At 43.4% G+C, this 10,560-nt stretch overlaps 1 protein-coding gene across 1 annotated transcript in view; it reads left to right on the top strand.

Annotated features, from left to right (window-relative positions):
* Positions 1-14: 14 nt before the first annotated feature.
* Positions 15-10,560, top strand: part of DROSHA (drosha ribonuclease III) — a 136,538-nt gene continuing 125,992 nt past the window's right edge. The window contains exons 1-4 of the mRNA XM_025388491.1: positions 15-200; positions 1,250-1,376; positions 3,033-3,098; positions 5,549-6,382. Coding sequence (XP_025244276.1) covers positions 3,079-3,098; positions 5,549-6,382 — 854 coding nt within the window. The 5' untranslated portion in view covers positions 15-200; positions 1,250-1,376; positions 3,033-3,078. The remainder of the gene's footprint in view (positions 201-1,249; positions 1,377-3,032; positions 3,099-5,548; positions 6,383-10,560) is intronic.

Genomic DNA, 10,560 nt, shown 5'->3' with positions numbered 1-10,560 from the left:
TTGACGCGCCAATCACCGCGTACAAGGCCCTGTGGTGGGCTGAAGCGTTTTCCCTCCCTTGGCCCAGCTGTCTCAGGTTTGCTTTTTAATTCCCTCGGTTTCCTGTTCCGGAGGCGCGGGCGGCGCCACTGTCTTGGTGCCTGGAGTAGTAGCGTGGCTTTTCTCTGACGGCGACCTCGTGGCCCGAGAGCCTTTTATAGGTAAAAAGGGGACCTTGCAAGTGTTCAAAGAGAGTTTCCGAGTGTCAGGATTTAAACGGGGCTGGAGTCTCCGGGGCTGGGGTGAAAGGCGTCCGGGAATTGGGGTCGGGAAGCCCCACTTCAGATCTGCAGCTAAGGGCAAAACAGCGACCCTAGGCCTGGATCCCGCAAGTAGGTGGAAGTGAAAAAGGAGACCTTTCCTTCATTTGTGGAGCACACACTATGGTCCAGGCCTGGGGCCGTCCGGCTGTCGGAGGGGAGCGAGATCCTGAGCTCAGCGCCTGCCTCGTGGGGCGCAGCGTCTGGCGGGAGATGCAAACAGTAAATATGCAGTTACGGATCAGGATGAAGGTGACTGCCCTGCAGATCCACCTGGGGAAAGAGGGAGTTCTCAGTAAAAATGTAGTCACACTTTACAATTCTTTTTACATGCACTGACGTTCCTGGCTGTGTTAACTGTTCAAGACAGCTCTCTCAGTGTCTCTGCTTCCAAACCGCAACCGAGAAGAGACAGACGGAGAAAAGAGTTACTTTTCCAGTTGCAGTGAATTCCTTGACTTTTGAATTAAAGTCTGCATCCACAACATAGCCGGACTATGCCTTCAATAGGTCAATTTCATGATTAGTATTTTTAGATTTTCTAACTACAGAAACATCCATGAGGATCTGGCAGTTTCACACTGTGCAAGAGTGTTCATGACAATGACTTTTGCCCACCCCTAGGTGCAGCACACACCTTTGTGTTCCCTTAAGCCCTGAACATACCTCTTTTTTGTGTGTTTATTGCATTATTTTGCAAGTAATTTTAAAATACTTGTATGTGGGTTCTGAGTTCCTTGAATCCTACAGGCTGTGTGTCTTACTTATCTCTGAGTCTACAAGGCCAGGGATAGTACTTCCCATGTATGGCTCATTAAATATTGCATGAATCAGTGAAAAGGTCTGCTTTCTGTTGCAGAGATACATGGAAGGGAAATGTACAGTAGCAACATGGAAACATATACTATTGGTGAGACAGTAAACATATATTGACCACCAACTGTGTGTAGGTTCCTTTTCCTGGGGATGTGAAGGATACAGAAATGACTGTGAATCAACCCATATCATCAAGGAGCTGATAATCTAGTGGAGGAGTTAGACATGTGCATACTTCACTGTGATGTGAGGCAGCCTCTGGTAAGTGCTGTAGAAGAATTAAGTATAGACTAAGTCTAGACGGAATGGGATTACCTAAGGGAATCAGGAAGGGCTTCATAGAGGAGGTGGCATTTAAGATTGGTAGATAGATAGAAAAATCACTGGGCAGATTCATATGTTGGGAGATTTTTTTTTTTTTTTTTTGAGATGGAGTTTCGTTCTTGTTGCCCAGGCTAGAGTGCAATGGGTGCGATCTGAACTCACTGCAACCTCTGCCTAGGGTGAGAAATTTTAGAAGTAGAACGGGAGCAAAGAACTAACTGGTTCTTTGTACTCGAATGGTAATCTGTTGGGAAAACATGGGGTAGTAGGGTCTTTGTGGGGAAGGTACTGGAGAACAAGCCTGGGTGCAGAGTCTGTAGGGCCTTAAATGCCAAGCACAGACTTTGAACTTGATTCTGTTGGCGGTAAGTAGCCTCAGGAGCACCTGTCTGGGCCCTAGGTTTATCATGAGGGTACTGGACTAGATAATAATAGTCAGGAGTCAGGCACAGTGACTCACGCCTGTAGTTCCAGCTGTTTCGGAGGCTAAGATGGGAGGATTGCTTGAGCCCAGGAGTAAGAGACAGCAGTGAGCTATGATTGCACCACTGCACTCCAGCCTAGGGACAGAGTGAGACTCTGTCTCTAAAAAAAAAAAAAAAGATATTATTTGGTGCCTATTATTTATTAAGCACACTGATTGCTAAGATAATCTGAAATTATTTTCATTGGCCATTTGAAAGTCTACATAGTTAAGTTCTATTGGTGAGACTTTTAGTTAGAAAGACTTTAGGAAAATGTTTCTATGTTAAAGCTTTTTGTACTCAATATTTATGTGAGTTTTTTTTTAATGTTTTGCTGAAGTTCAAGTATTTGGAAAATCATTCATGTTTACAGTGTTTTTCTGTGGGAGGAACTGAAAATGAAAATCAAGAATCATAACTGTTGTGTTAACAAGATTATGGTTATGTTTGAATTTGAATGCTGGTCGCACTGTGATTTTTGTGTTTGGTCTACGCCTACATTTTTTTTTTTTTTTTTTAAAAGGGAGCCTCTCTCTGTCACCCAGGCTGGAGTGTGAAGCTCCGCCTCCCGGGTTCTTGCCATTCTCCTGCCTTAGCCTCCCGAGTAGCTGGGACTACAGGTGCCCACCACCACGCTTGGCTAATTTTTTGTATTTTTAGTAGAGACGGGGTTTCACCGTGTTAGCCAGGATGGTCTTGATCTCCTACCCTTGTGATCCGCCTGCCTTGGCCTCCCAAAGTGCTGGGATTACAGGCGTGAGCCATCGCGCCCGGCCTATGCCTACATGTTTTTACCATGAAGGAAGTGAGAGTATGAAGGGGGAGAGGGGAAATGATTTTTTTCCCAAGTCTTTTAACAAATTAGAGATGATCTATGCCTATGATATAAGTCTTTTTAGCTGCTGATAGTTTTGAGTTGGCAAAACTGGTAATAATGACATTTTAAAATTTAAGGACATTAAAAATTTAGCTGGAAACTTTAATACAGTTCAACATACTTTGAATTTTGTTAGTAGGCTAAGTGTATTGGAAACTGCAAAATCAGTGTTATGGTAATTGCAGAAATATTTTGTAGCATTGGAAGTTTGGGAAACATATTTATGTCTGTTTTATTCTTTCTGTTTTTTAGAGCTTATATTCTCTGTGGAAGATGTGACATACCCAGGCGGTACGTCATGATGCAGGGCAACACATGGTGAGTGCTGTGATGGGAATGGCAGTAGTTTGGGAGAACCGAGAGAGGAGCAGACATTGGTGCTGGGCTATGGAGGGTGGAAAGGATTTAGATACATGGGGAGAGGGGATGATGTGCTCATTCTTTCAGCAGTGGGCACAGTACAACAGAGGGCCATGCACAGGGCTAGGAAGCCAGACCAGAACAGTTAATAGACATCCCAGAGCACCACCCTGATAGCGCTTGCAGTTCCAAGGTGCAGGCAGACATTAAAGGTGGAATTAGGGCCGGGCGTGGTGGCTCACGCCTGTAATCCCAGCACTTTGGGAGGCCGAGGTGGGTGGATCGCGAGGTTAGGAGATCGAGACCATCCTGGCGAACACTGTGAAATCCCGTCTCTACTAAAAATACAAAAAAATTAGCTGGGCGTCGTGGTGGGGGCCTGTAGTCCCAGTTACTTGGGAGGCTGAGGCAGGAGAATGGCATGAACCTGGGGGGCGGAGCTTGCAATGAGCGGAGATCGTGCCACTGCACTCTAGCCTGGGCCACAGAGCAAGACTCCATCTCAAAAAAAAAAAAAAAAAAAAGAAGGTGGAATTAGGTCCTTAGTAGGTGGATTGTAATTATTGTAGGACCTGCCAAGAAGCAGCACAGAGGATTGTGAGAGCAAGGAACCTAATGAAGCCCTGGGGTCAGTGACAGTGGTTATAGAAAGGCCAGCAAGGATATTATTGTAATAGCCATGCAAGAAGTGATGGTGTGAAGTAGTTGAATTCAGGAAATATTTATGAAGCAGAAACAATAGGATTTTTTTCTTTATTTTTTTATGAAGGGATAGTTGCCGTATAAGTGATAGCAATTTTAAAATAAATTTTTAGCTAAGGATGGGGGGTGAGGGAGGACAAGTCAGATGATTCCCTGGTATATGTCTTAGGACCATTAATGGTGTCATTTATTGAGATAGGAAATACTAGGAAAAGAGCAAATGTTTGTCTTGGAGGGGAAGGTCATTAATTCCTTTTAGCATATGGTATGTTGAATTTGCAGAGTCAGTGAGACACTCAAGGAGAGAGATGGGGTTGGCAATTGGCAGGGTGGGTCTGGAACTCAGGAGTTGTGGGCTAAAGGTGTAACTTGGGAGTTACTGACAGATTGGTGTTAATTGGAGCAGTGCAGGTGGGTAGCATCACTTTGGAAGAGAGAGTGAGCAGAGTGCCTGGGCTAGACCCCAGGAATACCAGAGGGTTAAAGTCCCGCTAGCAGAGAAGAAGCTGGTGTGGGAGACTGCCAGGAGGAACAGCCTGAGGAGTAGGAAGGCCACAGTGAAGGCGTCATGTCAGGAAGCCAGGAAACACATCCATGGGGGTGGGGGCTAGGGAGGCAAGTAGGGAGGTATCTGGGGTGATTGCTGCACAGAGATCAAGCAAGGTAATTGAAAATGACCTTTGGTTTTCAAGACAAGGTGGACACTGATCATGTCACTTATTGGAGTGCTGGTAGAAGCTGAAGTTGGATTGGAGTGAGTTGGAAGTATATACGGTTTTGTCTTAGCTTGGGCTGCCATGACTAAATGTTACAGACTGGGTAACTTAAACTGTAAACATTTATTTCTCACAGTTCTGGAGGCTGGCAGTCTGAGATCAGGGTACCAGCACAGCCAGGTTTCTGATGCATGCCCTCCTCCTGCCTTGTAGGTAGCTGCCTTCTTGTTGTAGTCTCACCTGGCAAGGGGTGGGTGGCGGGGGCTTCTTTTTTCTTCCTCTCTTTATAACGGTACTAATCCTATCATAATTACCTCTCAGAGTCGCCACTTCCATATAGCATCACATCAGCATTAGGGTTTCATCAGCATTAATTTTGGGGTAGACACAAACATTCAGTCTGTAGCAACTTTTTCAGGTCATTTGACTGTGAAGGGAAGGGCAAAGAACGGGCAAAGTCAAGGGAGACCTGGAGGCCAACGAAAGTACTTTATATTGGAATAGACCCGAGCACTTTCAAATGCTGATGTAATGGGTCTGGGAGCAGGGAGAGGTGGAGGATTGCAGAGGGAGGGTGGTAATCCCAAATATGCATTTGGAAGTGGGAGTGGGGTCTGGGGAGGCAAGCCCCCTTGTTCTTGTGAGGTCAAGATCAGAGGGGAACTTGAGCAAAGGCATAATAGCAAATGGTGAACAATGGGATATTGAATTCGTCATTTTGGAAATGGAGCAGCTTTAAGGAATGGTCGGTCCAGGGACTAAACATGGCAGTGGGCTGTGTGGCCAAGAAAGGGGAAGAGGAGTTTATTGAGCATGAGGGTTTCAGATATTAGCAGGAACTCAGTGTTAAATGGGTGGTATATTCCAGTGGCTTGACTAGGCGGTCTTTGAGTTGCTCATCAAGATGGTCAGGCATTTGTGAAACCCTGTTTACATAGTGAGGATTATTTTTTAAAAAAAACTTTTCCCTTTTTCTTTTATGCCATGAAGTCACAGAATGTCATTCCACCCGGCACGAGGGTGTCCCCGAGGACGAGGAGGACATGGAGCCAGACCCTCAGCACCATCCTTTAGGCCCCAAAATCTAAGACTGCTTCACCCTCAGCAGCCTCCTGTGCAATATCAATATGAACCTCCAAGTGTCCCTTCCACCACTTTCTCAAACTCTCCAGCCCCTAATTTTCTCCCTCCACGACCAGACTTTGTACCCTTCCCCCCACCCATGCCTCCATCAGCACAAGGCCCTCTTCCCCCCTGCCCAATCAGGCCTCCTTTCCCCAACCACCAGATGAGGCATCCCTTCCCAGTTCCTCCTTGTTTTCCTCCCATGCCACCACCAATGCCTTGTCCTAATAACCCCCCAGTCCCTGGGGCACCTCCTGGACAAGGCACTTTCCCCTTCATGATGCCCCCTCCCTCCATGCCTCATCCCCCGCCCCCTCCAGTAATGCCACAGCAGGTTAATTATCAGTACCCTCCAGGCTATTCTCACCACAACTTCCCACCTCCCAGTTTTAATAGTTTCCAGAACAACCCTAGTTCTTTCTTGCCCAGTGCTAATAACAGCAGTAGTCCTCATTTCAGACATCTTCCTCCATACCCACTCCCAAAGGCTCCCAGTGAGAGAAGGTCCCCAGAAAGGCTGAAACACTATGATGATCACAGGCACCGAGATCACAGTCATGGGCGAGGTGAGAGGCATCGGTCCCTGGATCGGCGGGAGCGAGGCCGCAGTCCTGACAGGAGAAGACAAGACAGCCGGTACAGAATTGATTATGACCGAGGGAGAACACCATCTCGCCACCGCAGCTACGAGCGGAGCAGGTAAACCACTTGTGCGTAGTTCTTTAATGAACTACAGAGGCCCAGACACAGTCATTCTCCATTTATGGCAACCAAACCAAAAGGGTCCAGTAGTGCATTTTGATTTATATGAGGAAAGGAAGCACACTTTGGACTCTGTTTTCAAGAGGAAGAAACAACTGACAAGTAAATAAGTTGATGTCAGAAAAAATTGCTTTTAAAAAGCATTCCAAATATATCAGTGTAGATTCATTTCAGTTAATATAAGACTTTCACTCTGCATAATACAGTTGGCATTTTAATGATGATCCCATGAGTTGAAAGATCTTGTATTTTCTGTGTTAGCATAGATTAAATTATGTTCAGTGTGATCATCATATCAGGTTATAGCATTTGAGTGTTTTTAGAACTGGCGATTTGCATGTTAATAAAGAATCAAATTAGTTAACAGGCAGGACTTTCTGATTTTTAGGATAAATGGAAATTTATTGTACATTGTTGCCTTCTTGGTTGGTTTCTTTGTAAAATGAAGTAAAATTATTTACCCACATTATGAAAGTTAGTGTTTTTCTTTCTTTTTTTTATGATGGAGTCTCACTACGTTGTCCAGGCAGGAGTGCAATGGCGACTCTCAGCTCACTGCAACCTCCGTTTCCTTGGTTCAAGCGATTCTCTCACCTCAGCCTCCCAAGTAGATAGGATTACAGGTACACACGACCACACCCCGCTAATTTTTTTTTTTTTTTTTTTTGAGACGGAGTCTCGCTCTGTCACCTAGGCTAGAGTGCAGTGGCGTGATCTCCGCTCACTGCAACCTCTGCCTCTGGGTTCAGGTGATTCTCCTGCCTCAGCCTCCTGAGTAGCTGGGATTACAGGTGTGCACCACCACGCCCAGCTAAGTTTTGTATTTTTAGTAGAGACGGGGTTTTGCCATGTTGGCCAGGCTGGTCTCGAACTCCTCACCTCAGGTGATCAGCCCCCCTCAGCCTCCCAAAGTGCTGGGATTACAGGTGTGAGCCACCATGCCTGGCCTAATTTTTGTGTTTTTAGCAGAGACAGGGTTTTACCATGTTGGCCAGGCTGGTCTTGAGCTCCTGAACTCAAGTGATCGACTCACCTCGGCCTCCTAAAGTGTTGGGATTATAGATGTGAGCCACCATACCTGGCCCAAAATTGCTTTTAATCTGATTTTGTTGCATTGAAATGGATTCTTACTGAAGAAAGTTGTAGTTAAAAAATACTGTTTCATTCTATATTACATTTCTTTTTTCAAAAGACCAAATATGTATAAATATGAGAGAAATAAGGTTTCAAGGAGGCATTTCTAAAACTGGGATTCTAGCTGGGCTTACAGAAATACTCTGAAGTTATATGCAACTTTTGTGTGTGTGTGTTTTTCTATAAGGAAGCTTACATCAGATTCTTAAAGAGGAGGGTGTGAGTCTGTTACCCCAAAAGCCTAAGAACCATTGGTTTATATGGAAAAATAAAAGACACATATCAATTGTGCTAATGTTTATTTATGCCTCGGTGAACTCTTACGTTGATGAAGATTTGAGGTCTTCTATTGTCAAGCTAATAATGGTGCTTCTCTTTCTTTCCCCAGTAGTGTACTTACTTTCATTGTCTTGTGGAACTTTTGTGCTGAAAGTGTTTGAGCTCCCCAGACCAAGTGACTTCACTATGGGTTTGCAGAGAGCTGGTCTTGGCTCTTGTTGCTCTGCCAAACAAGAGCAACAATTCACATCTGTTTCCACACTTTTCTCATGGCTCTATCAATTTGGCTCTGACTAAACGTTTTGCCAGTCAATTAAATGATAGTGGTCATTCTCTGCCTTGAAGAGAGGGATTAGTGCTTAGAAGGTTCAGAAGGAAAATGCTTTGTTGCCTCTCCCTGGTGGCCTGGTAGAAGGTAGAAGGGAATGTGTTTCTTGTAGGGATGACTGATTTCTGGTGGGCCAAAGCTGAGTGAGAGTTGGTAGACTTTAAAAATCTTTTCAGCATGAACTACTGTTTCTGGTCAATATTCTGTGATGTACAGAATATATCACAGAGTTGGCAGAGTCATAGGCATGTGATAGTTTTTTTTTTTTTTTTTTGGAGACAAAGTCTTGCTCTTGTCCCCCAGGCTGGAGTGCGATGGCGCGATCTCAGCTCACTGCAACCTCTGCCTCCCAGGTTCAAGCGATTCTCCTGCCTCAGCCTCCCGAGTAGCTGGGATTATAGGCACTGCCACCATGCCCGGCTAATTTTTGTATTTTTAGTAGAGGTGGGGTTTCACCATGTTGGTCAGGCTGGTCTCATCTGACCTCAAGTGATCCGCCTGCCTTGGCCTCCTAAAGTGCTGGGATTATAGTCCTGAGCCACCACTCCTGGCTGGCATGTGATAGTTAATGTTACTATCATTTTTATGATAGTTTTGTAGTGCAAATGTAAACTGGAAAGAGTGATAGGTAAATAGTTTGTAAATAGTTCTCTTCAGACTCCAAAGTAATTGTTAATAATTTCGTTTCTGGGAAAACATTTTGCAGCAAGCATTCTAGATAGTGTTTTATTTCCCCTTCCGTTTTGAGATGCTGTAATTAGAGGAGTTGTCAGGGCTCTGCTGTAAATCCTAAATTTTTCCATCAAGTCTTCAACTTTGAGTTATGTTTTTGTTTGAAGAAACTCGAATGTACTGTGAATTGAGGATCTCAGTAAAATCAAGTGTCGTAAGAATTACTTCTAACCTGATTTATTCTAAACCACACTCCTTTACTATGAGGATCTATATCTTTCTAAAATGGTCTTTATTTATATTCGAGTTGTTTTATAATGTGCTTGGGGAATTTGTTTTGGAGCTGCCTAGTGGCATAGCTACATTAGAATTGGCTCCCTTTGGGATATTAATTAGGTGGAATATCAGTCATTTGTCTTATATGACATGCTTTTGTGAAACAAACATGGAGCACATGAAGTCCTAATATAACTTCTAGAAGTATATTGGGAAAACGGAATCTTCATAAATTTGGACTGTGTTAAGTTTATGCAAATTCTATAGTCTGTTCTCTGGCTGCTCCTCCCCTGCTTCTTGGGGTAAGTGAATCTATCCTTTTACAAATTCTGTCTTCCCTATTTTTCTCTGCCTCCAAAATGTGGTTGAATAATAATTGCAAGATTGTCTTAGGGTGGACTGTGTTTAGAAAAGGTCTGTGAAGAAGTGGATATATATATTTGTTGTCATGAAAAATGAAAGTTACTCCAGGGGATAAGGAAAGAAATCGCTACAGGCAAATGTAGTGCACCAAGTACACTGTTGAGCAGAGTGGTAAGGAAGTGTGCCCTGGGCTTCACCTAGCTGGGGAGCACTACCACACAGGAATTCTCACCACTGTCCTTGGAACGGTAAATGTGTAGCTATTGGAGAACTAGCCTAATGTACCTAAGGAATATCTTAATGTTTGCAAACAAGGAAGAATCTTGGGAAAAGTAACACAAACATAGCTTTCCTTGCTTTAAATGAATTTGTCTTAATAGTGTTACTAATGTTATTTATATCCAAATTGGTCTTTTCAGGTCCTACCCACTCAGAGGTACCAATCATCATTAGAAGTGTTATTCTTAAATGCAAAATTCTATTGGCTATATGTTAAAAAACAAAAATTAGAAATATTCTCTAATTAGAATTTTTATTTAGAAATGTAGGCAATTATTCTTTTCAACAGCCATGTCATTACAAATTACATATATCTTTGACATGTGGCGTGGTTCACTAATTTCTATACAATAACTAAAATTTACTGCCCAAATGTAAACTGTGATTTTAGAAATGTATGAGATGAAGAATGTAGAATCCGAATCTCTGACTGCTTTATTTGGGTTAGCTGGTGTATATCTGAGGATTGTGTATATATCAGAAACATTATTCAAAGGAGTCTTCCTTTAGAACAGGGGAATCTTTAAGTGGAAAACAATTTCTATTTTAATACTTAAGCGCTCACTGATCTCTGTCAGTTTTGTAAGTTCTATTTTCAATGTATTGACATTTCTGTTTGGCGATAGGTTGGGGAATATTTTTGAGTTCAAACATTTTTATGGTCTTCTTTCTGGACTCAGGTTAATCTAGCATTTTATTTTTCCTATTCTAAGATTGGAAGGTTACTTCCTTTAGACTTGTAGTTCTGATTCAGTCACACTGGAGTTCAGATTTCTCTTCTAGA

This window comes from Theropithecus gelada, chromosome 6, assembly GCF_003255815.1.
Source record: "Theropithecus gelada isolate Dixy chromosome 6, Tgel_1.0, whole genome shotgun sequence".
NCBI classification, from domain to species: domain Eukaryota; kingdom Metazoa; phylum Chordata; class Mammalia; order Primates; family Cercopithecidae; genus Theropithecus; species Theropithecus gelada.
The sequence above is the reverse complement of the archived record's forward strand: the minus strand, read 5'-3'. Positions and strand labels throughout refer to the sequence as shown.